At 38.9% G+C, this 24793-nt stretch overlaps 7 protein-coding genes and 2 pseudogenes across 10 annotated transcripts; 6 read left to right on the forward strand and 3 right to left on the reverse strand.

Moving 5' to 3' along the window:
- Positions 1–254: 254 nt before the first annotated feature.
- LOC104765347 (uncharacterized) lies at positions 255–3496 on the forward strand. Its single transcript, XM_010489043.3, has 4 exons — positions 255–1541; positions 1718–2457; positions 2563–2940; positions 3026–3496. Exons 1-4 carry the CDS (start codon positions 392–394, stop codon positions 3128–3130), a joined length of 2373 nt encoding a protein of 790 aa, XP_010487345.1. The 5' UTR covers positions 255–391; the 3' UTR covers positions 3131–3496.
- Positions 3497–3743: 247 nt separating this feature from the next.
- Positions 3744–6840, forward strand: LOC147946528 (sugar transport protein 2-like). The gene is made up of 4 exons (XM_087508072.1): positions 3744–4923; positions 5009–5328; positions 5467–6093; positions 6206–6840. Exons 1-4 carry the CDS (start codon positions 4794–4796, stop codon positions 6620–6622), a joined length of 1494 nt encoding a protein of 497 aa, XP_087364198.1. The 5' UTR covers positions 3744–4793; the 3' UTR covers positions 6623–6840.
- A 364-nt stretch (positions 6841–7204) lies between these two features.
- LOC104765369 (serine/arginine-rich splicing factor SR45a-like) lies at positions 7205–9902 on the reverse strand (annotated as a pseudogene). The gene is made up of 7 exons (XR_015594986.1): positions 9766–9902; positions 9219–9319; positions 9024–9132; positions 8728–8878; positions 8268–8331; positions 7713–8190; positions 7205–7629 (listed from the first exon to the last, which is right to left on the reverse strand). The product of XR_015594986.1 is annotated as a serine/arginine-rich splicing factor SR45a-like (transcript).
- A 229-nt stretch (positions 9903–10131) lies between these two features.
- Positions 10132–12911, reverse strand: LOC104765391 (zinc finger CCCH domain-containing protein 4). The gene is made up of 4 exons (XM_010489090.3): positions 12468–12911; positions 11883–12152; positions 11498–11721; positions 10132–11158 (listed from the first exon to the last, which is right to left on the reverse strand). The coding sequence occupies exons 1-4, from the start codon at positions 12570–12572 to the stop codon at positions 10303–10305; spliced, it is 1455 nt and encodes a 484-aa protein (XP_010487392.1). The 5' UTR covers positions 12573–12911; the 3' UTR covers positions 10132–10302.
- Positions 12814–14286, forward strand: LOC109124439 (DNA sliding clamp PCNA1). Its single transcript, XM_010489102.2, has 4 exons — positions 12814–13266; positions 13457–13609; positions 13707–13804; positions 13911–14286. Exons 1-4 carry the CDS (start codon positions 12948–12950, stop codon positions 14130–14132), a joined length of 792 nt encoding a protein of 263 aa, XP_010487404.1. The 5' UTR covers positions 12814–12947; the 3' UTR covers positions 14133–14286.
- Positions 14287–14395: 109 nt separating this feature from the next.
- Positions 14396–18750, reverse strand: LOC104765409 (neutral ceramidase 1). Of its 2 annotated transcripts, none has more exons than XM_010489114.3 (11): positions 18488–18750; positions 17605–17951; positions 17309–17517; positions 16660–17001; positions 16308–16572; positions 15937–16207; positions 15718–15843; positions 15572–15635; positions 15317–15486; positions 14933–15227; positions 14396–14812 (listed from the first exon to the last, which is right to left on the reverse strand). In XM_010489114.3, exons 1-11 carry the CDS (start codon positions 18680–18682, stop codon positions 14553–14555), a joined length of 2544 nt encoding a protein of 847 aa, XP_010487416.2. In that variant the 5' UTR covers positions 18683–18750; the 3' UTR covers positions 14396–14552. The 2 variants fall into 2 exon arrangements, with proteins under 2 accessions (XP_010487416.2, XP_087364199.1); XM_087508073.1 differs by having other exon boundaries at positions 17605–17947; positions 18488–18699.
- A 354-nt stretch (positions 18751–19104) lies between these two features.
- LOC104765432 (17.8 kDa class I heat shock protein pseudogene) lies at positions 19105–19781 on the forward strand (annotated as a pseudogene).
- A 33-nt stretch (positions 19782–19814) lies between these two features.
- Positions 19815–21274, forward strand: LOC109124440 (ras-related protein RABA2b). Of its 2 annotated transcripts, none has more exons than XM_010489126.2 (3): positions 19815–20050; positions 20187–20387; positions 20543–21274. In XM_010489126.2, exons 2-3 carry the CDS (start codon positions 20223–20225, stop codon positions 21026–21028), a joined length of 651 nt encoding a protein of 216 aa, XP_010487428.1. In that variant the 5' UTR covers positions 19815–20050; positions 20187–20222; the 3' UTR covers positions 21029–21274. The 2 variants fall into 2 exon arrangements, with proteins under 2 accessions (XP_010487428.1, XP_010487436.1); XM_010489134.2 differs by having other exon boundaries at positions 19911–20100.
- Positions 21275–21680: 406 nt separating this feature from the next.
- Positions 21681–24433, forward strand: LOC104778598 (methylsterol monooxygenase 2-2). Its single transcript, XM_087508074.1, has 7 exons — positions 21681–21996; positions 22756–22893; positions 23128–23273; positions 23428–23547; positions 23645–23857; positions 23945–24025; positions 24120–24433. The coding sequence occupies exons 1-7, from the start codon at positions 21967–21969 to the stop codon at positions 24190–24192; spliced, it is 801 nt and encodes a 266-aa protein (XP_087364200.1). The 5' UTR covers positions 21681–21966; the 3' UTR covers positions 24193–24433.
- Positions 24434–24793: the final 360 nt, after the last annotated feature.

Consider the following 24793-nt stretch of genomic DNA (forward strand, 5'->3'; position numbering starts at 1 on the left):
TGTGGGCTTTATGAATATGGCTCAATGTTTTAAAGAAGGGATATGAATATATAGGATGCAAAATCTATGAACGTATAGTATAGGGTCAACTACAAAAATATGGTGGTCAAAAGAATAAGATATTTGGAAACATCAAAACTGAAAAACCAACAATAACAAAAAAAAAAAAAAAAAAAAAAAAAAAGACCTCCAAAATTCTAACGGTTATGGTTTCAAATGTAAGCTTGACCTCTCTCTTTATCGATCAATTTATGCTTCTTTCTATTTTTTACTTTTCTTTTTCAATCAGTTTGATTCTTAGGGGAATAAAAAAAACAAAACCGCCATAGAATGCTTTGGATTGTTTATCTCACAATGGTTCTGAGAATTTAGTGCTGTTTTAAAAAAAGAAATGGGAATTGATGCGAAAGATGTCGGAACTCTGCTCTGGAAAATTCTCATATTTTCCACGAACACCATTTATACATACGTAACGAAATACCCCTTTGTCTCTGTTGTTTCTGCTGTCATCTTCCTCCTATACGTTTTCCTTCCTCGTCTTTTCTATTTCATGCTTTACTCTTCTCCATTGATCGCCTGCTCTGCTTTTTATCTTCGGAACCATCCAAGTTTCAAGCTTTTGAATCTCAATACGGATGATGATGACTTATCTTCTAATTCCCAAAAGAGATCATCTGAGGAAGAAACAAGGAAGGCTGACTTAAAGCACCAACGTAGTGTACGACGCAACGCCAGAAGAAAAGTTGAAGAGGTTGGCAAAGATTGGGACTCTTCCCAGGCTAGCGAGGATGAGAGAGACAAAGTCATTTTAACAACTCTCTATGGCGAAATCCCAAACGCTACAAAATCTCCCAGACTGCAGAAACTCAAGAAAGACAGATCCTTTCTTGTGTCCGAAGATTTCTCCTTTGAGTCTAGCCTTGACGAAGAATGTCCTTCAGCCACCGGTGACGTCTCCGTTGTGGATCCATCCGAGAGGTTAACGAGCGGTGGCGGCGAAACCGAGATAGAGTGTTCGTCTGATGATGAAGAGGAAACTAGCCGTGAAGACAAAAAGGTTGTAGCTTGGACAGAGGATGATCAGAAGAACTTGATGGAATTGGGAAACTCTGAGATGGAACGTAACAAGAGGTTAGAGCATTTGATTACGAGAAGAAGAATGAGGAGAGTAGTCAAAGTTGCCGCTGAGGGAAGAAGCCTAATGGATATGGAAGTTCCTCCAGTCTGTGTTGGACGAAACTATTTCGGTTTGGATCAAGACAACTACATTGTTGATGGGCTTCAGATGCCTGAATCTGCACCTTCTGTGTTATTATTACCAACAAAAAACCCCTTTGATCTTCCTTACGATCCACAAGAGGAGAAGCCTAACCTCTCAGGGGATAGTTTTCAGCAAGAGTTTGCAGCCAACCCTAATGATATCTTCTTCTGCCGCCATGAAAGCTTTTGTCGCAGAGTCTTCCCATTGGAAAATCAGCTTGACTCGAAATGGGAGCCGTGGAGAAACAAATCTATTGATGGTTGGCCTAGAACACAACAAGGTACATCTCTCTCCCATCACTCTGAAAAATGTTGTGTCTATAACTGAAATGAAGGAGTAACTCTGCTCTGATTTTGCTGATAGGCCTTTGGATCTGTACGATTGTAGTTATTACCTTTATACTTCATATATTAGACATGATTCGAAGTTCTAGAGTTTTGATTTATGAGCATGTAGGTAGCAATGATGGATTGGTTGGGGAGAAGCATTCTCTAGTGAAAGGAAAAGATCTAACAAGAGCAGAAGGAAATGATATGGAATCAGAACACAGCACAGAGATCGTTATGAGTGATTCAAGCTCATTGCTTTCTCCTGGAGAAAGGGAAATGGATTCTGACGTCTCAATTCAAGCAGACTCTTCTGGAGCATCCGGGAAACGAAATGGTGATCTTCTTCGAGTTGAAAACCCTCTAGTTGGTTTAGTTCCAAGAAACACTGGTTCGCTTTCGAGTTCGTTAGCAGCCGAAAGGCAAAGATACATGGAGCATTTTGGTTACAGCTCAAGAAAAGGTCGCAAGTTATCCGTGGAATCGGATCTCCAAGTTGAGTTTTCTGAAATCGGATCACCTCCCACTACAGTTGATGGGAATAATTCTTCTGATGAGGAGAAGTCACTCTTTGTTTACGAATCAGACACCGGGAAGGAGATTAGTGGTGAGGAAAATGAGATGATACAGAAGAAGCGCATTGTAGATAGAACCGCAGAATCTCAACTGTTACCTATGGGGAAAGTTGATCAAGATTTTAATGAAACAAGTTCTATAAGTTCTCCAGAAAATCATGTAGCCAAACATTTTGAGGGTCTGTCTGATGGTACAAATGTCAATGGAAGATCTGAGGATTCAGAGAGAGGATTGCATATATCTGAAGAGGCCAAAGTTACTCACATCAATGAAGTTATATCGAAACTAGAGGAGGTTATATAGTTCTTGTTCTTGTCAGGTTTTATGGAACGTGATTACTTTTTCAATGAGTTTCTCAAAATGTTGAATTTGAATTTATTTCTTGCAACGTTTTGACAGGACTCACAGGAACTTCTCCAAAACTCAACTGATGAGATGAAGATAAGTAACGACTCTGGTGAGCCTGAACCCTCTGAGAGAAGAACCAATCAAGAATCCGAAGAGCGTATTGAGGGAGGCCAATCAACACAAGAGATGATGCAAGAAAATGTTGAACCTCAAGTTTCAATTGTAACTAATGTCACATCATCAGACGAATCTGCTACTTCCCCAAGATCTGTGTTACCAGACATGGTGTTACCTTTAGAACAGACTTATACTCTTACTTCTGAGAGCTTGGAACATACATCAGCTAGTCAACCGGAACCTGTAATTCCATATTCGGAATCTCCTCAGAATCAATCAGGTGGTGATATAGTAACAGTTCTAGAAACAGAGGTTAGTTTCAATGGCTATTCTGTGAACTTGAACTGAAATGTACATCTTACAGAGAGATGAAGTGTGTTTTTTTAAAAAAAAACAGGGACAATCTGAAGCAAGAATTGAGGAAGCTACTGGAGTAGAATCTTCTTCAGATGCCATTGTGTCTTTGTTTAACACTCAACAAACTCAGGCGTCTGCAGTATAGAAAGCATATATAAGTTTCCTAGCTAAATTTCAGATTTTATATATATCATATAGTTGAAGAGTTAATGTTTTTGAATTTGATATAGTTGGTCATCAATTTGTTCGTTGATAATTAAGATAAAAAAAATTTGTCTTTTAAAAAATTTAATTTATAGTATATCTGATAACGATTGGTTATTTGTATTTAAAGTTAGATTTTTTTTTAGTAAATTACTGTCTTTAGTTAAAAATAGAGCAGATAAGAAGATAACTTTGTCAACAAGAAGGGTTTATAACAACTGGTTAGTTTTATCCCGATTCTGAAGCTCTACATGTATAGTATATTTCTTTTATTTAAAATTTTCAATAATAGCCATTAGCCAATCAATTTCTTAGAAAAAATAATAATATGGTTGACTGTTATTATTATTTATTTTCTTTTTAATAATGACTTTGATTATCATTTCTTGACTGAATTATATCGCATCTGTTATTATTATTATTTTTTATTTTTAATTCAGTTATGTTCATTGTCATTGACATGTGTAAGGTTTATCCATGTTGGCCGGAAAACTTGTTGATAAAAGAAATGATATATAATCTATTTTCTGATAACTTGTTTAATAGACTACGTACTGTCTAATTTAGACAGAACTCAAGATTGTCACATACCTATATATATGTTAGTTTAAGAATCTTTCAATTTCTAGATATATCATGAGATAATTTATACTTGTAGAATATGATATTCCACATATTCAAAGTTGGACGTCAGGATTCGTAGAATATGATATCCACAAATGACCCATAATCGAAAAACTGAATCTAACTATTAGATTAAAAAAGGAAAAAAAAAATGTTTTTTAGAAACAGTATTAAGCTTTCTTACGATTATATAGGTGTAAATAAATATATCATTTTTTCACGAATTAATCTCTGTTTTGTTTTTAACATGTGGATAATTTTTGGTCATGTTTTAAATTTTATCCAAAACTGTTTCATTTGTTTCTTCTTACAGAACACTTATCTTCTTTAGATATATCTTTGAACAATTTGTTTCTTAATATTGCTGTGTATAATTTTAGTAATCATTCCCTCTATTCTGGTTATAAAATTAATAATATAAACTAGAGTTATTCACACGCATTTCTTATAGTTTACCTAGACTTGCAAGTGTTAATACTTTATACTATGTAATTATAATTGAAACAAATAATACTAGTATACTACGGTTGATGTGTATGATCATATATATAAGTTATTACGGTGGAATATTTTATACGTCATTATCTTTTACCTAAAAAAAAAAAACAAGTTTATTCTTTTATCCATTTATTGATTGATTTCATTTAAAGATGGATCTAAGATTAAATCAGAAGAAAGATTGTCAAAACTTATTTTTATTTTACTTAAATGATAATACTTTTTGATATCAAAACACTTATTATCATCAGTAATTATCTACATTTTTCTTTTAGATAAAACTGGACCGAGTCTGTCGAAAAATCCGATAAAAAGATTCAGTTGCAAAATCATAGTTTATCCAAAAACCCTACCAGTCGTCTATAAAAGAAACGCATCTCCGGTAGACACATTGAGTTTTATTTACGATCCTTAGTTCACATCATTAAAAGAAAGAGCTTTACAGAGTGAGAGAGAGTTTATATTAGCAGTAGTACGTAACAATGGCTGTTGGTTCGATGAATATCGAAGAAGGCAATGTTTACCCTGCAAAGACAACTTTTCAAGTCTGTCTCTGCTGTCTGATTGCTGCTGTTGGTGGTCTCATGTTTGGTTACGACATCGGAATCTCAGGTTTCTTTTTTCTTCTTCTTTTATATTTTAAGGGTTATTATAGTGATCAGTTTATTTAACTAATAATAATAATCAAATATTGCAGGAGGTGTGACGAGTATGGACACATTCTTGATAGATTTTTTCCCACACGTGTACGAGAAGAAACACAGAGTACACGAGAACAACTACTGCAAATTCGATGACCAGCTTTTGCAGTTGTTCACTTCTTCTCTCTACTTGGCTGGGATCTTTGCTAGTCTTGTTGCTTCCTATTTCTCCAGGGCTTTCGGAAGAAAACCAACCATCATCCTCGCCTCCATCTTCTTCCTTGCGGGTGCTCTCCTCAACTTGTCTGCACAAAACCTTGGCATGTTGATCGGTGGTCGTATTCTTCTCGGTTGTGGTATTGGTTTCGGTAATCAGGTAATCCATATCACACTGTATATCCATCTTTCCTCTGTTTTTATCTAGGGTTTCCTCTGTTTTTTTAGGGTTTTTTGCTCTGTTTTTTATGCCTTTTACATCAGCATCAAACATTGATTGAAACCAATGCTTTTGCAGACGGTTCCATTGTTCATCTCAGAGATTGCTCCGCCGAGATACAGAGGAGGACTAAGCGTCATGTTCCAGTTTCTCATCACCGTCGGAATCTTAGCAGCAAGTTGTGTGAACTACCTCACTTCCACGTTGAAGAACGGCTGGAGATATTCTCTCGGTGGTGCTGCTGTCCCTGCTTTAATCCTCTTGGTAGGATCCTTCTTTATCCACGAGACTCCAGCTAGCCTCATCGAGCGTGGTAAAGATGATAAAGGCAAGGAAGTCCTGAGGAAGATCAGAGGCGTTGAAGACGTTGATCTCGAGTTTCATGAGATCAAACGCGCCACAGAGGTTGCAGCAAAAGTGAAAAGCCCTTTTAAGGAACTCTTCTCCAAGCGCGAGAACAGACCCCCATTGGTGTGCGGAACACTGCTTCAATTCTTTCAACAGTTCACTGGAATCAATGTGGTTATGTTCTACGCTCCAGTCTTGTTCCAGACAATGGGTAGTGGTAACAACGCTTCTCTCATCTCTACCGTTGTCACCAACGGTGTGAACGCATGCGCTACCATTTTATCGATTGCCTTGGTTGATAATGCTGGTAGGAGATGTCTTTTAATGGAAGGAGCCCTCCAGATGACCATTACACAGGTTAATTTCTTTTTTTTATATACCTTGCTTGTGTCACATGACATGATATACAACATATTCTTACTTTTACTTGGATAACAATCTTTTTTACATTTTGATATTCTCTCTCCAGATGACAATTGGAGGCATTCTCTTAGCTCACTTGAAGCTCGTTGGTTCTATTACGGGTCATGCCGTGCCACTGATTGTATTGATCCTCATCTGCGTATATGTATCTGGTTTTGCGTGGTCTTGGGGACCATTGGGATGGCTGGTTCCCTCTGAGATCTATCCTCTTGAGGTGAGAAATGCAGGTTACTTCTGTGCAGTGGCGATGAACATGGTCTGCACTTTCATCATCGGTCAGTTCTTCTTGTCAGCTCTCTGCAGACTCAGATCTTTCTTGTTCTTCTTCTTCGGAGCAATGAACATTATTATGGGACTATTTGTGGTCTTCTTTCTCCCCGAGACCAGAGGAGTTCCTATTGAGGAAATGGCCGAGAGGCGTTGGAAGACGCACCCGCGTTGGAAGAAATATTTCAAAGACTAAATTTGTTTTTTTTCTTTTTTTTTTTGCCGTAGTATTTAATAATTTGAACATTTTCCAGAGTTTTTAGCTAGAGTTTGCCCTTTTAGTTTTTTTGTTTTCTTCCATACGTTCTCCGCTAATTTTAATAATTTGTAGTTCACATTGTTTAGATTATTAAGTCGAAAATGTTCATTGGATAAGTAACTCTTTAATAATAAAGAAAAGTAACTTATTCAGAATTTTATCTTTAAACAGTTTTTATTTAGAATTTTTGAAATTTCAATGAATATGCACAATTTTGCAGTTTGGGGATTGAATTGTTCTTGTTCAACAATAATTTCGAACTTCGGCATAAGATCCCTAATAAAGTGGCGACAAACCATCAGTAAGAAATTTGAGTGTATCAAAAATCTACTATATCCGGTACAAAGAATCATATGGACAATACTTGGGTTAGTATTTTTCTAATCATATCAATTTAGTTTTTTATTTTCGATAAAAAAATCAATTTTAGAGAATACTTCTACATACTTGAAATTTCTGAAAATATTTAAATACATTATTTAGTTACACAGAAGAAATTTCATTATCCTTGGGGATCAATAAGTCAAACTTTTTGGAAATTTATTAAGGTGACTAACTCGGTGCCATGTAACTGATAATACTTAATTCTAACATCAACACCAAACCAACACAACATACGGACTCTATTCTGCCATCATTCCCAAATCCAGGTAATATTCTCAAATCCAAATTATTTACTACAACATCAAAAGTGAGTGTCACTGTCAAAAAAAAAAAAAAAAAAAAAGAGTGCGTGATTGTAGTAGTAACACCAAGTAACCAGAGAGTGTTATGGGCTGACGGATCTGGAGGTGCTTGATCTTGCGCTCCTCGAATGGCTCATTGAAAATTGACTGTCGCGCCTGCAAGACTTGCTTCTGCTCCCTTTCCTTCCCTTCTTCGGGGATAAGCTCCGTGATTTGCTTCTCCTCAGCGGGCTTACGCTGCTCGACACTGACCTGTACCTGATTTCATTTGAATCTTCAGTTACTTGACTACACTACTCATCAGTTTCAGCTAATCTGTTTCTATTGAACTAACGCCATACCTTCTGTAGTGACGACTTTCAGGTGAGTAGGACCTGTCTCTCCCTCGGTAGTAAGGCGAAAAAGACCGGTCTCTTCCCCTCCAGTAGGGTGAGTATGATCTGTCACGTGCTCTGTATCGTGGCGAGTAAGACCTGGACCTGGACCTGGACCTGTACCTCCGCCTGTAGTAAGGCGAGTATGATCTGTCCCTTGCTCTGTAGTGAGGTGAGTAGGATCTGGACCTGGACCTCTCCCTCCGCCTGTAGTAGGGTGAGTATGATCTGTCGCGTCTCCTGTAGTAGCGATCATCAGGTGATGGAGATCTGGAACGAGAGTAAGATCTGCCTCGCCTATAGTAGGGTGAGTACGAAGAGGATCTTTCTCTCTGCCGATAGCTTGGAGAATAAGATCTGCTCCGATCAGATGAATAGCTTCGACTGCTACTACGAGAGCTGCTAACAGACCTGCCAAGAGAGTAGCTAGGAGACCTATGGTGTCCTGCAAAAACAAACCATGTAAGAGAAAATCCGGAAACACCCACTAAGGAATCGTAGTAAAACCAATAGACATGATACCTCGAGCGGTTCTCAGCCCCAAGTACTTTCCAGGAGTTGGAGTACGTCCTCTACGACGTCTTGCCTGAACATAAAACCAGAGATATCATAGAACTGTCAGAAATCTACCAATGAACTAGGGAAGTATTTGTAAAATTGGCGACAAGACAAAAATAAGATTTTAACATTGAAGCCACTGAAGGAAGGTAAATTAAGTCAATCAAGAAAAGAGAGGAATGCAGGGTACACAACCCTATTTGTTTGAACTGTTGCAACGTTTGCTATTTGGTGAAGCACGGTTGCTACAAACAGCAGACCTACTGAAACAGAAACTTGAAAGTGGAAACAAGCAAATAACTTAAATGAGAACAAAAAAAATATAAAAACTATCATATTACCCATATTACTTCAAATTTTTCCAGATTGGAAATTATGGTTCTACACTTATACCAGAGAAGTCGCTAGTAATCAGTTTATTTACCTTCTCAACTTTAATGACGCCGGCCCAGGAGAACAGAGTGATCTAGATATCTAATGCAGCGGTTCGCATCACCAACAGTTTCCAATGAGATAAAACCAAAACCGCGAGATTCTCTAGTCCATGGGTCCAGGACAAGGTGAACATCAGTTACCTAGAAATAGCAAAGCTCACAAAGGTTAAAACATGGAAAAAAAAAAAACAAAATCTCTACTCTAAAAACAACTCTACAGCTTAGGCACCAGTAGTGAGCTACAAAAGATTTCAAAAAAATTCCAAAAATCAACATAACATCCAACCTTTCCTTCTTTAGAGAAATGATCCTCCAGATCTCTTTCAGTAACCCGGTGAGACAATCCAGTTACATATAAACTGTTACCAGGATTTTCAGCATCACTTGAGATACTCCTAATTTATTAAAAAGAACAATCTCAGTTACTAGCGCATTCAGAAGCAACAAACCGAAAACCAGAAACTAAGGAAAGGAAAAGTACCTCGACCGGCTTCTTGACAAGGACCTTGAGACAGACCTTCCACGACGCTTGTCATAAGGAGATACTGAAGGAGAGTATCTTGACCTTCTTGAGTAAGACATCTAAAAGAAACAAGAACATATTAAACGATTGAGATTCTTGGCTTTATGTGTGTATTGTCTTAATATATATGAACATGCATGCTAAATTGAACAATAAACCAATATGGGAAATAAACAATAGATTTTGAAAACCCCCCAAAATCTACAAAGGATTATCCAAACAACAATAGTTTATTCAAAATTTACAACACCTTTAACCTCCAAACCAACTACCAGAGAAACAAGAATCAGACCTTCATCATACTCAATCACATGGCAAACGCTTACATCTATCTATATATTTTCCATACCGATCTAGAATCAAGCTAAAACACATCGGAATTCATAGCAACAATTCAGATCTAACAACACCTAACAGACAATTCAAAAACATCTCTGTAACACGTTCAAACGGCTTTAAATCGGCAAAGAATGATGATAAAATCGATCAAACAGAGAATACTCACATCGGAATACCCCGACGAACGTTTCTCCTAATGCAAATTGGATGTTCCAGAACTCTCTACACCTGACCGGAGCGACAATGAATTTCACGATTCCGTATGTGTCGGGAAAGATGAATGTATATATAGGGAGGATTTAGAAGAAGCTTCGGGAGAATCGGACGCGATGGGATTTATTTAACTCGATCACATGTTCCTTTTTGGCGTCCGGCCCAGCTTTATAAGAGTTTTCCTATCCAAGAAGGCCCAATGGACTTGATGAACCGGACATTGCTGTCTGATTCATCCAAATTTTTGGTTCATATATCAATTATTATATTTTATAAAATTGAACATGACTGCATACTATATTAAACATAATCAAATTGGTTTCTATAAATGATACCTTTCATGATGAAGAACCGATACGGTAATCAATATATTTTTAAAGTTGAAAACTAAAGCAGGAGAAAACGATTCATACAGAGTACAAAATCCTTCCGAGAGCATGGATAGCGGGAAAACTTGCAGTACAGTACATTTTAAACAAGGATTTTTTCTCTATTGAGACGAACCAGTTGCAGTAGAAGCAGCAGCAGGAGGTTGTTGAGAGGATCCTGAAGGTGCTCCTGCAGACCCAGCAGGTGCAGAGTCAGGTGATGGAGCAGAGACAGCGGCTGGAGAAGGTGCAGGTCTTGATCCAGGACCAGGTTGCTGTGGGTACGGGTAAGCTGCTGGAGGCGGGGCATAGTGCTGCATAGGACCAGGATGATGATGATGGTTAGGAGGATACTGCTGCTGGTAAGGCGGTGGCATATATCCATATGGTGCTGGTGGGTATGACTGGTGTGGAGGCATCACGTAAGAAGAAGATGAAGCTCCGCTGTTGTCAATGGTGCTTGAACCACCAGCCTCTTGATTTGAAATGACTGCGCCCATTCTCTGTGGGTCCATAGATGGGTAATAAGGTTTGTCTTGGTTAGCTGGTGGTGGCTGCATATAGTACTGCTGCATTGGTGGGGGTTGATTGTGCTGCTGAGATATAACTGCTCGAGGTAGTAACCCACTATGAGCCACACTGCCCTGTTGGTTGGAACCATCTTGCTCAGGTCTGGGTCTTCCCCATGTGAGTTTTAGCCTCTGACCGTTGACGACTAGCCTGTTGGCCAGCTCTTGTGCAGCCTTCTCTGCACCTTCACGGGATGTGTATGTGACAAATGCACAGGCTTTGTCAGCCAAAATTCTGATAGATTCGATTTCTCCATAGGCGTAAAATTGGTCTCGTATGTCTTGCTCCAGGATTCTTGAGTTCAGTCCACCGACGTAAAGCGTTTTGATGCTTTCATCCTCGGGTGATTCCAAAGTGCCCATCTCACCGGCTTTTCCAAGTAACTTCATAGCAACTGGATCATTAACACTGCAAATGTATACAAAGAAGATGAGAAACAGCTCAAACCAACCGTTTAACATGCATAAATGTAGAAGTACTAATACATTATTAAGGGAAGAATAAAAGGAAAAGACCCTATAGAACAAGACTACATTGAGAGCCAACATAAAATAGTTCAGCACAGAATTGGTGATAACAATTCACATATGTCAGGGGCTTCCAAACACCGAGTATATAAACTGATCATGGAGAAAATAGTACCATGGGAGAGATATACAAAATTTCACCAACTCCATTAGGGTAGATAATGAAATTAGCATTTGTCAAGGCAACAAAGCATAAATCATACAGAAGAAAATAGCTTACCCATAATAACGGTCTTTAATGTTTTGCTGGGATAGCTCTCCTGTTTCAGGCATCTCATGCCGGTATGGACATTCAGCACCTCTTGTACACTCACCCCTGATGAAGAAACTACAAACATGTGCTCGGTTCCTTTTATAGTATGGCGTTGTTCTTTGAAGCTTTAAAATAGTATCATTAGGTCGCATCTTCCCGAATGAGGATTCATAATCCAGTCCAGCCCTAGTCTACATAAAAAGGAAAATCAAATCCACTTAGATAAGCCACCATGAGAAAACTAGACTTAGTCATCAATCATTCATTATAACCTAATCAAATTCCAAAACCAACAAATGTTGAAATATAACCCTTAAGTTAAAAAAGACAAAGAAAGTGAACATGGTCATACCTTCCTGTCGTGTTCTTCAGCAAAGTACTCTCTGTTGACATCACTTTTAGGGATAGAGTCATGAGTACTAATGTTGAGTGCTGTGTCCCTGACCTGGACTGGAAGACCATACTCAAGATCCAAAAGACAAACTTGGCACACATTTTTCAGCTTGCAACAAGTCTGACAAATTTCGGTCTTCTTGTATCTAGCATCCCGGCCAGGTCTCCACCTAAACACCGTGAAAGGTCTTGTACATATCTTGCACTCCTTATCGTAATTCGCTTTAGTCTACATACCAAAACATAATACTTCAGTCAGCAATTGCATCTCAAACAAACCCAAAAACTGCTTCCAATACCTAACTTGTAGCTGAAAGCTATGAGAATCAGCATATCGAGCTATAACTAGACGAAATTGGATCGACGAAGTTGTGACCTACCTAAACCCTAAAAAAACCTAAATTACTAAGCTAACCACTCCAAAACACACAGAAAACATCAACGAGCAAGAGATTGAGATCCGAAAAAAGACGATTCAGGAACCATTGAAAGAAAACAAGAGACAGGCAAATCCATTAGATGGGAATCGAGGAAGTGAATTTACCATTCGCACGTAGGGGTTGTCACCGAGACAAGATTCGCAGATGATTGGGAAATCGGAGCGTTCCCATCCATCGGCTTCATGATCTCTAAGTATCCTGTGAGCCATTCTCTTCTCCTCTGATTCGATTTCTCGCGATATCGAATCTCGAACACAAACCAAGGTGACGACGGGACGGGATGGATTTTTAACTAGGGCAGAGTCGGTTTTTTTATCTTTAGAATATTACAATATAAACCCGAAACTTTCACTAAATTTCAAAATTGACTTTTCTTTTTTTAATAACACAAATCAATCCACTAACTCAATGAGGCACTAAAAGCATTGGCGGGAACTAAATATCCTTGAAGGGCTAAATCCCGCCAAAATAAAATAAAATTGGAAACTCCTTTAAGATGTGTGTGACTGTCTGTGTGCCAATTCTTGTTTCCAACAACAACAAAAAAAAAAAATCTGCAAAACCTCTCTCTCACAAACGACGAGATGTTGGAGCTACGTCTTGTTCAGGGCTCACTGTTGAAGAAGGTTCTAGAATCGATCAAGGATCTGGTGAACGATGCCAACTTCGACTGCTCCACCACTGGTTTCTCGCTCCAAGCTATGGATTCAAGCCACGTCGCTTTGGTGTCTCTCTTGCTGAGATCCGAAGGCTTCGAGCACTACAGGTGCGACAGGAATCTCTCCATGGGGATGAATCTCGGCAACATGTCCAAGATGCTCAAATGTGCTGGAAATGATGATATCATCACTATCAAGGCTGATGACGGCGGCGACACTGTCACCTTCATGTTCGAGAGCCCTAGTAAGGTTTCTTTTGATTTATGTGTACAGTATGATGTCAGTTCTCTTAGGGTTGTAGTATTATAGTAGTCTTTAAGGGTCAAAACTTGGTTAGACATAGCTGCTTCCTGATTTTGAGGGAGAAACTTGATATGTTTTGTTGAGGTTACCACTTGCTAGTTAAACGAAGATCTCTTTTTGATGATTTACAGCGCAAGACAAGATTGCAGATTTTGAGATGAAGCTGATGGATATTGACAGTGAACATCTAGGAATACCTGAGGCCGAGTACCACTCGATCGTGAGGATGCCGTCGAGTGAGTTTTCCAGGATCTGCAAAGATCTAAGTAGCATTGGTGATACAGGTACATTGTGTTATATGTAGTCAGGATTGTTTCTATTGTGAATCTGAGTTGCTTTTTGGAGTCTATATAGAGACTTGACTTGATGTTATTGTTGCAGTTGTCATCTCTGTGACTAAAGAAGGGGTTAAGTTTTCCACTGCCGGTGACATTGGAACCGCTAACATTGTGCTCAGGCAGAACACAACTGTTGACAAGGTATTGACTTGTCTAGCTCTAAACTATGAAAACAGTTGACAAATCATCTATGGCTGTTTCATTGGAGCGACATGTTGAATTGAGGTTTTTGTTTTGTGTATTGCAGCCGGAAGATGCCATTGTGATAGAGATGAACGAGCCAGTGTCTCTCTCATTTGCCCTGAGGTACATGAACTCCTTCACAAAGGCAACTCCATTGTCGGACACAGTGACAATCAGCTTATCGTCCGAGTTGCCAGTAGTTGTGGAGTATAAGGTTGCTGAGATGGGTTACATTCGTTATTACTTGGCTCCTAAGATTGAAGAAGAAGAAGACACTAATGCCTAAGACCCCTTAGTTACCATAACTTCTCTTCATCCTAAAATGTTGAAGATTCCTTGATGATGCTTATGTTTTTATTTGTGAGATTCCATTGTATGCCCCTCTAGAATCAGTTGTTTTCTTGACTTATTATGTTTTATGATAACAAAGTTCAGCAAAATAGTTGTCTTCGAAACTATAACGATTCATCAACAAACTAACTCCATTTGGCAAGATATTGATACACTAACACAACCATAATTTGCGTATACCTCAAATGTATGTGAACATTTACATGAAAAGGTATATTGGATTCCGTTAGACTTCTCAACATCAGTTCTTTGACACCATTTCTACATTTGTGTAGTACATGTAAGTGCACAAGACAGTGCATCAGGTAAACCTAGTATAATACAAGTTGACTACATCTACTTTGGTTTTACTTGCTTATGTTACAACGAAAGCACTTGAAGAGCCTGTGAAATGGTGGACTGACCCAAAGAGCTTCTTTGCAGCACCAAAATGGGTGATCCTGTAAACCCCTGGTGATGCAGTCTCTGGGATTCTCCATTCCACAGTGGCATGACTCCGGGAGCTCAGCTTTTTAGGCCTTGACCACATGAACCTCAGACATAGATCATCGTCGTCATAAACTGGGGTCCAAGTCTTGTCCTTCTGCTCTAGTCTCTCCACCAGAGCAAACGTCCCTGCCATGAACATAGTATCACTTGTTAACATCAAAAATATGATCAAGTCACTCACTTAAAAATATCTAATGACTAAGATAAGAAGCAGACACAAGCATAAACTATTTTGGCTGATGATACCTTCTGTCAGTAGATCGTTTCTAGGGCAAGCTGACCGGAATACAACAGTCACCTGGTCGTTTCCCCTCTTCAAAGACAGGTTTTTGGGAACATCCGAGATTACATCCCCAAAACTGTCTCCGTCAGGAGTTGTGTCCATCATGACTGGTGTGAGGAAGCTCAGTTGCTTGTCAAGGAGATCCGGTGGTTGAGGACCCTGTTCAACAGGCATATCAAGGACGAGAGATTTGGAGAGTTTCTTGAACTCTTGAATGTAGCCACTGAGGGTGTGTGGGCCATACAGTGTAGATGCGCCCTAAAGAATGCAACCATTGCATCAGATACAGATTAAGAGAAACATGAAGGAGCTGTTTGTTCTACAGTATCAGTGTGATAAGCTATTACCTCATATCTTTGCACTTGGTACTCCTCAAAGGTAGTCACATACTGCGAGTAACCATTAGCCAACCCAGCTATCACGACGTGAATCTCACCACTCAATTCTTTATTACCACTGCTTTTAAGCTGTGTCTTCACTGCATCACGGAGACGCCTTCCAGCCATAGTTGTAAATTCTGACAAGAAAGATAGACAGTAATATTAATCATCGCATCATTAGTCATTATTATGAAGTGTGACAATCTGAAGATTTTCCACTACCTCCAGGAACGCTGAGAATGAAAAGTTGTCCAATACGTAGAATTTGCAATGAAAGAATTGACGGCTGTAATCAATGACAAGTTAGAATAGAGTCTTAAAACCGTAAACAAGACTCATGGAAGTTCACAATTTTTTTAACTACTTACAGCCCAGTCATATGGCTTTGTCATTTCTCCAGTGTCAAGCAAGATTGGTTTTGGGTAATGACAATCGCTTTGTTTCTTGTCCGGTTTTTTAAGAACGTTTCTCACCAATCTCCAGAAAGGGTTCCCCTGATTTATCATCCAAACGGTAGACTAAAGAAATGAATAGCATGGAGGCAATATATACCTATTGGTTGATACAATATGACTTTGACTAAATACCTTCTCATCTCCTTGTGTAAAATCAAATGCTCCTGGTCCATCTGTGGTTCCAGCAGCAAAAGCGAATCCCATTGCCGCAGGACAAGTTTTTACAACTTCTGAAATCCCATCTTTTTTTGGAAGTGTCACATTGAGCTGTGAAAAGTCAACATAAACATGGCGGTAATCAACCTTCCCTTGTAGCTGTTCAGATGCTTTGCTGAAAAGATCCAAAGCCATCTTGAATTGTCTCTCACCAATTATCCGTGTACTCTCAAATTCATCAGGATAGCTGCAATGATAAAGCAAAACATGTCAACAGAGTATCCCTTTGAAAAATTTGTGCTATCTAATCTTGTAAGCCGACAAAAAAAATAAAGACAGGTGAATACCCTGGTCCACGCCCATAGCACATCTCATTTCTCCCACCACATGTACTGTGATTGAAATCACAAGGAAGACCAGTGTCTAGGCAAAAGGCTCCAAGCACATTTGGGCTAACATCACCACAGTTCGTTTGACAGAAAGCTGAAACAAAGCCCGGCATGTCAGCCTTCCTCAGAGCACTCCTCACCCGCCTTGCAGCACTTGAAATTCTAGTTGCAGGCCTACCAGGTTGTGACTCAAAGTAAGATGCAAGCTCTAGCAACTCGTCATCTGCATCAGATCAAACAAACTGAACATTATATCGTGTTCCATCTTTAGAGACACAAAGCTGTTGTTAGAAAGGTGTTGTAAACTTACGGCTGTCCTGATTCTCGATTATGCTTGAAACTCTTCTAGGTATCTCATCTGAAATAAATTCTTCCGGGTAGGATCTTTCAGCATTGTTCTGTTCAAACCAATCCTCCATAAATCGTGCTGCAGCGCCCTTGTTGTCCCCACTGATCAAAGAGTTTGTACGACTCATGGAAGTTCCATGGGTAGCAAACCAGTTGAAACTACCTACTGGACCCCATTGATCATCCACAAACTTTAGGAGAGTCATTTCTTTATCAACATCATACTTGTGTTTACTTCTTTCTTCTGAAGGGTTATTAAGATATGCACTTGGACTGCGGTTAACACCAGCATCCAAGAGTTCACCTGTAAGTTAAGTTTAATTAGCTTACGAAAAATAGCAGTCCCGAAGAACAATCCTACATTACATGAACAAAATCTAGGCCAAGAATAAAGAAAACCTTGCCAATTTGAATCAATCAACATGAAATAGGATGGAGAAGACAAACATATTCGTTTTCTGAGGATTATTTCCAATGCACACAGCATCTGACTATATTTCATTTGTCAATATATCGTGTAACCATCATAAATTTATATAAAATTCCAGCAATAATCTTTCTTTCAGAAAACATGAAAAACTTCCAGAGAGAGTAGGGATGTCAGTTCGTACCACTATTGATGAAAACTGATCCAGGACGAAGATTGTCATGAGCTTGTATGATACTGTGCTCAATTCCATCAACAAGGGCATCAAACGACTGACGAACAAATCCAAGAGATGTTACAATATACACCACATACTGAAGATAACCCCCTGGACCGGTATGGGTTGGAATACCACTGATGCCAACATTCTTTTCTGTATATAGGTCCCCATATCTAGAAAAGAGAGTTTATAAGCTATTATGATCTTATTAAAAACCTAAGGCTAGTCAATCTAGGGAAAAGATTAGGTGGCTACATTACCTTGCCTTGAGTCTCTCGATCACTTTTAGTTTAACAATTTGTGAAGCCATACAGGCGTCAAGGTTAACAAAGACAACCCGGTTCCCTTGAGGCTCAGAGACAATGAAAGTCCGAGCGCGGAGCCTGAAGTGAATACCAGATGCTACTTGCTCCATGTTAGCATAACCCATCATATTAACATCAGCTGCAGGGCCAGTAATGTCATAGCTTCCCAGTCCAATGAAATATTCAGCGTTAGAGTAAACTCCTCCGCTGGTGAGCAGCAATACGATACACGTGCTCCATAATCTGAGTAAAGATAGCTCCATCATAGTGAAGTTTCTGATCACCACCTTCACATTACCTTCCTATGTCATAAAAATCACCGTTGTTGGCATATATAATCTCAAAATCTTTAGCAAAGCAAAACTCAAAAAATCATTAATCTTTCTACAAAAAACAAATTGCATCCGAAAATACTTTCCATCCACAAAACATGAATGGCATGTGTAACAGTATAAACAGTACACCTAAAGGGTCCGTCAATATGTTTGTACAAAAAGCAAAACCACAGGCCAACGAAGGCATAAGCTGATCACAAGCAATAAGCATAAATAAAATCAGGTTCTTCTAAAACACGTAATTCTTATTCTTCATTCGGAAACTGAATATAAAGTTAGAAACCACCATATTTACAATTCCACTTAAAAAAAGACACCTATAAAGCCACAAAACTTAACTTTTTCCCTAATCTCTTAAAAGCAAAGCAAAAAAAAAAAAAAAAAAAAAAAAAAAAAACAGAAAGCTGAAGATAACTATGGAGGATCAGGGAGATGATGTATGTAGCTTAACATGCAATCGGCCAAGAACTAAACAACGGAGGAGAAAGTAATTAACCGCTAACCTGATCTCTCAGTACGGGATTCGTCAGAGACAAACCGGAGAGATAAGTCTGATCTATGTGCGAGGGAAGAAGAAAGGGGACTATGAAGCGAGAAAGAGAAAGAGAGTGAGAGGCGAAGGAGAGAAGAAGAGTCTGAGAGTAGAAGCAAAGAAACGGAATTGGTGGGAGAGATGTTGGATGATGAATTTTTCTCATTCTCTATTTAGTTCGTCAAAAATGATGACGATGTTGACTTTTTTTTAATAAAGGTGCCAAATCCATCCATCTCAGTTTTTTTGTTTCTGGGCCAAAAACCTTAAGTTCAATAAGGCTTTTTATTTGGGCTTAAATATGGCCCAAAAAAGACGAAAAGAGTCGTAATTAGAAAACCGAAAGGCATCTAGAATTGTCAGGATTATTCCGTTTGTCAATCTTCTCATCGTTATTGTGTGAACTGTGAAGTTTAAAGAACTTGGGTTCCAAAAATTTCTAGAAGCTCTGGAGATTTCTTTGTCACCACCATAAATACATCACTCGACTCATCCCGTTTGCTCAGAAATCGAAATCGAATTCGTCACAAAATCAACATTACCTCAGCATTCAAAACATCATCTTCTTTCCAAAATCAATCGAGAAGAATGTCGCTAATTCCAAGCTTCTTCGGCAACAACAACAGACGAAGCAACAGCATCTTCGATCCGTTCTCACTCGACGTTTGGGATCCTTTCAAAGACCTGCAAATGCAATTCCCCTCGTCTTCGCTCTCCGGAGAAACATCTGCGGCAATTGCGAACGCACGTGTGGACTGGAGAGAGACGCCGGAGGCGCACGTGTTCAAGGCGGACCTTCCTGGGATGAAGAAATAAGAGGTTAAAGTGGAGATAGAGGACGACAGTGTGCTCAAGATCAGCGGAGAGAGACACGTGGAGAAAGAGGAGAAGCAGGACACGTGGCATCGCGTTGAAAGGTCTAGCGGACAATTCTCGAGGAAGTTTAGGCTACCGGAGAATGTGAAGATGGATCAAGTCGAGGCCAACATGGAGAACGGTGTTCTGACTGTGACTGTGCCTAAGGTTGAGACTCAGAAGAAACCCCAAGTTAAGTCTATTGACATCTCTGGCTAAAGCCAATTTTAGCTTTTATATATACTCTCTGTGAGTGTTTTATGGGTCTCGAGTCTTCTTTGTGTGTGTGTGTGTGTCTGAGTTTTCTTCTGATTGTGGTTCTTCGTTTGAATATGGCTGGCTATCTATGCGTTGTCTTGTGGTGTATTATGTTAATTATATTAATGCTAATAAATTAATTAAACTTTCAACTTGATTTAACAAAATTTTATGAAAAAGGATTCAAATTAATCGAATTCAAAACAAACCCAAAAAAAAAAAATCTCAAAATTCAAAACTAAAGAGAAATAAATGGGTGTTTCCGTTTTCACCTCGTGAGCACAAAACTCGCAACGTATAAGGAGAGAAAACAATACACAGAAAGGAAAAACAAAACAAAACCAAAAAAAGAAAGAAAAAAAAAAAGTAATTTTCCAAAAGCATATCTTCGATTCTCGATCCTTCCCGGCTAGCTCAAAGGGTAAAAAAAAATCGATTTTCTAGGGTTTCAATTTGCTCCTTTTGATTCAGGTTGATCTCATCGTGTCCGTTTCCAAAGACGGTTATATTGTAATCACTTTGATCGATGTTGACGTGGATTTGTGTATTTTGCGTAGGTTTGATCGATCGGACACGCTAGGATTTGAGAAGCAATGGCGAATCGAATAGATCACGAGTACGATTACTTGTTCAAGATCGTCCTCATCGGCGATTCCGGTGTTGGTAAATCCAACATTCTCTCTAGATTCACCAGAAACGAGTTCTGTCTCGAATCCAAATCTACCATCGGCGTCGAATTCGCCACCCGTACTCTACAGGTGACCCATCTCCCTTCTCGGATCTTGTTGTTTTAGATCTGAAGGTTCTCTTAGGTGTTTGTTTGAAATTGTAAATTGTAAATTAGAATCTATGAAGCCTGAGATATTTGTCTTTGTTAATGCTTGCTCCTATGTGTGCTGTGTTATCTCATTAGGTTGAAGGCAAAACAGTCAAGGCTCAGATTTGGGATACAGCAGGTCAAGAGCGTTATAGAGCAATCACAAGCGCTTACTACAGGGGAGCCGTTGGAGCTCTTCTTGTCTACGACATAACCAAGAGGCAAACCTTTGAGAATGTCCTCAGATGGTTACGTGAGCTCAGGGATCATGCTGATTCCAACATTGTTATCATGATGGCTGGAAACAAATCAGATCTGAATCACCTGAGATCTGTTGCTGACGAAGATGGCAGCTCTCTTGCTGAGAAGGAAGGTTTGTCGTTTCTCGAGACATCTGCTTTAGAAGCAACCAATATCGAGAAAGCGTTTCAGACCATTTTGTCTGAGATTTATCATATCATAAGCAAGAAAGCCTTGGCTGCACAAGAAGCTGCAGGTAACCTTCCTGTTCCTGCCCAAGGAACTGCGATCAATATATCAGATTCATCTGCTACTAACAGAAAAGGGTGCTGTTCTACCTAGTTACCTCCCACCTATAGCACATGACTAATCAACTAGTCACACTTTTGAGTTTTTTCAAGAATATCTCTTTTGATCTTTTCCACAGTTCCTTTTTTTTTTTTTTTAACTTCAGCAAGTATAGCATACCTTTATACTTTTCCAGGTCTTTGTTCTTCCGTATTGAATTTATCATTTATGTTACAAGGAGTCTGCTTAGTTGTATTGAGACACAACATTTCCCAGGAAAGAAAAGTTTTTTTTTCATCATGCAGAAACATTTCTATGAAGGTCATATCTGATTCGACGTGCGCTGTTACATGGTGGATAACATAACATACTGAGAAACGTAGAAAATGATCACCATAGGGTAATCTCTTGGTTTGGCCAGTGTATAGTATTTTGATCATTGGAATAGCATAGCCAAAGTAGTCTTTAACTTGTCTATTAAAAAATTAAGGTTAATAATTGCTTTAACTCCATGATTTATGTAACACACAGCTTAATATCTTCTTGTTTTTCTCTTTCCCATAAGTGTTTTGCTTTAAAAAAAAAAAGAATAGGATTAAAATCATGTAAAATTCAAAAAGAATGCGAGTATGAGTTAGAAGAAAGCAAAATACTAAAATTAAAATGTGGAGACCATAATAAAACTTAAATAGGGAGGCTGAGGAATGAGGATGGTGTGAATTGTACTGATCCGCACGAGAGGGGGACTACACCGAAAAAGTCCTGCCTCTGATAGAGAGAGTGGTCAAAAAAGAAAAATTATTTAAAAAAAAAAAAAGGTTGGTAAAAAAAAATAAATAAAAATCTCTTCAGTGTTCCAGATTTCGTTGCTTTTTCGTGACAGTCTGTTGTTGTTTGTATTAACTGCGTGGCCTCTCTCCCACCTCTTTCTTCTTCTTCTTCTTCTTCTTCTTCTTCTTCTTCCTTCCCACTTGTCTTCAATAGATCCATCCATGGCTTCCCTCATCGAATCTGGTTGGCAGGTACCCCTCTTAGTCTATATCTCCTCCTCTGTTTCCGATTCCTTTGGTTTTTTTTTTCCGGTCTTCTCTGGCTTCAGTCCACCGCATTGGGATACATACATGCGTGTTTAATTTTCTATTCGTTTTGTTCTTTATCCACCGCTCTAGATTGTATCAATCGATCGGGTTATAATTTGGTGTCGTGTCGATTGCTGTACTGTTTTAGATCTAAATTTGACTATCATTACTAGTGCCAAAATTACTTAGGAATCATGAGTGTGTGTTTTCAGTTTCCGTTTTGTTTTTTTGGGAGCATAAACGGATCTATGTGTTCTTGGCACTGTAAACCTAAGTCGCATGAATGTTATATATATAATCAAGTCGCTGTTTAACTTGCGGAGTTCCCAATGATCGGCATCCGAATACAGCAAAACGCCGTTGAGATGGATTTTACTAATTTGGATTTTGCATGATCTTTCCCCCACCTGAAGAATTGACCAGCAGCACTTTATAATACTTAAATGCATACTGATTATATCAGTATTGAACACGTGTTGATCGGCATTACTGTGTCCTGGACCATTTTCTTCAAGCTTTGCTTCTACTTTTAATGACAGAGACGTTGAATTGTTGTTGATGTCAGTATTATTTGTTTCTACTATATAACTAAAAACCATCAGATGACGTTTTCTCTTTATTGTCTATATCATGAGTTTTTTTTTTTCTCTCTGCAAGCTGATCATTATTATTTATTATATCTTTCTGTGGTTGATGATGCAGTACCTTGTGACACATTTTAGCGACTTTCAACTGGCGTGCATTGGGAGTTTTCTCCTCCATGAAAGTGTCTTTTTCTTATCTGGTCTCCCTTTCATTTGTCTTGAAAGGGCAGGCTTTCTCAGCCAATACAAAATTCAGGTTTTCTTCTTTTTTCACATAATCGTCCCATGTCTCTTCTATGTATGCTTTTATAGTTTTGTGCGATGGTTTGAATATGATCGTCTAGAGGTTGTTGATCCCCCAAGAATTCTGTCACACCTGAAAGTGTTTTCTTGTAAAGGCAACTGTACTAGTGATTGTGAATCTGATTCTTTTCTCTGCTTCTGTTACCCATTATGATCAGCAAATACATTTTGCTTTGGTTCTACGCAGACAAAAAATAACACACCTGCAGCCCAAGGAAAATGTATTACTCGCCTGCTGCTTTATCATTTCTGCGTAAACTTGCCCCTGATGATAGCCTCTTATCCTGTCTTCAGAGCCATGGGAATGCAAAGCAGTTTTCCTCTACCGTCCTGGTATTGATGTTAAACTCTTTCATTTGGCAATAGAAACAAAAAAAAAAAAAAAAAAAAAGACATAATCAAAAGCTGTCAGTCTTGAGCATCATGAAAGAACCTGAGCTTATGTTTGATCAGGTATATAAGACCCTCTTTGGTGATGGTCCTGCAGGAAAGAAGTGTCTGCCCAGATATTCTTCTACTTCATCATTGAGGATTTTGTCTTTTATTGGGGTCATCGGATCTTGCATTCAAAATGGCTGTACAAGAATGTGCACAGTGTGCATCATGAGTAAGTTTCCACTGTTCACCATCTGTTTTTAATGTCAATGCTTGGCAATATTAGCTTAGATGAATTTCTAAAAAGCAACCATTTAATGATATCCCAGATATGCCACACCATTTGGTTTGACATCAGAATATGCTCACCCTGCTGAGATTCTATTCCTGGGTTTTGCTACCATAATCGGTCCAGCTCTCACCGGTCCCCACCTGATTACTCTCTGGTTATGGATGGTGTTGAGAGTGCTTGAGACTGTTGAGGCACATTGCGGTTATCATTTCCCATGGAGCCTCTCGAATTTTCTTCCTCTGTATGGAGGGTAAGATCACACATCTAGCCAGCTCTCTTGAATCTCGAATCTATAATAACTTGTTATTAATGGAGTTTTTAACTAATTTGGTTACAGCTCTGACTTCCATGACTACCATCACCGACTGCTCTACACTAAGTCTGGCAACTACTCTTCAACATTTGTGTATATGGACTGGTGATCCTCTGAACTATATATCTCTTTGCTTTCCAGAAAATATCCTAACTAGTTTTTAGTCCAGTGTGTAATTCGTCTCTGGTGTTCTCTGCAGGATCTTTGGTACTGACAAGGGATACAGAAGACTGAAGACCCTTAAAGAAAATGGTGACGTGAGACAAAAGTGAAATGACCAGTATGGATTGCAGAGTACATTTGTCTCCGGAGAGGTCTTATTCTGCAACCTCTCCTTTTCCTTAACATTTTGTTACCGGGTTGCTGCAACTGTCGTGTGTCTTAGTTTATTATGTGTGACTAGAATTGCTACAAATGTGGCATATTTGGGAAAAAAAAAAAAAAAAAGAACATTCGGTACTTCAACTGATTATGTTGTTTAGGTTGGGCAATTGAATCATTTGGTATGTGTCATCGATTTGAAGTTCTCTCTTATTTATTTGCCAAGTAAGTTAAGATGCTGCCACCAATTCCATTGTCCACGGGTAATACAACGGGCGTTACCCATGGCGTTACCCACTGATACAATTCGATCTTAAAAAAATGGGAATACTGTACCATGTTTTGTATTGCTTTGGGTCTGTTGGGTTCGGCCCGGTCCATTTGATGCACGTAGATTCACTGACTTGGTCGTTTTCCTTCCGAATATAAGGACAGCTAACTTATGTTGACATTCTATCTGATCAGTGAACATGTTTAGATGAAACACTGATTAGGTCAGATTAGATCTCAATCAAAACAATCACCCGACACCGACACGTACAAATGCGCATA

The sequence above is a fragment of the Camelina sativa genome, chromosome 3 (genome assembly GCF_030686135.1).
Source record: "Camelina sativa cultivar CO46 ecotype springtype chromosome 3, ASM3068613v1".
Classification (NCBI taxonomy): domain Eukaryota; kingdom Viridiplantae; phylum Streptophyta; class Magnoliopsida; order Brassicales; family Brassicaceae; genus Camelina; species Camelina sativa.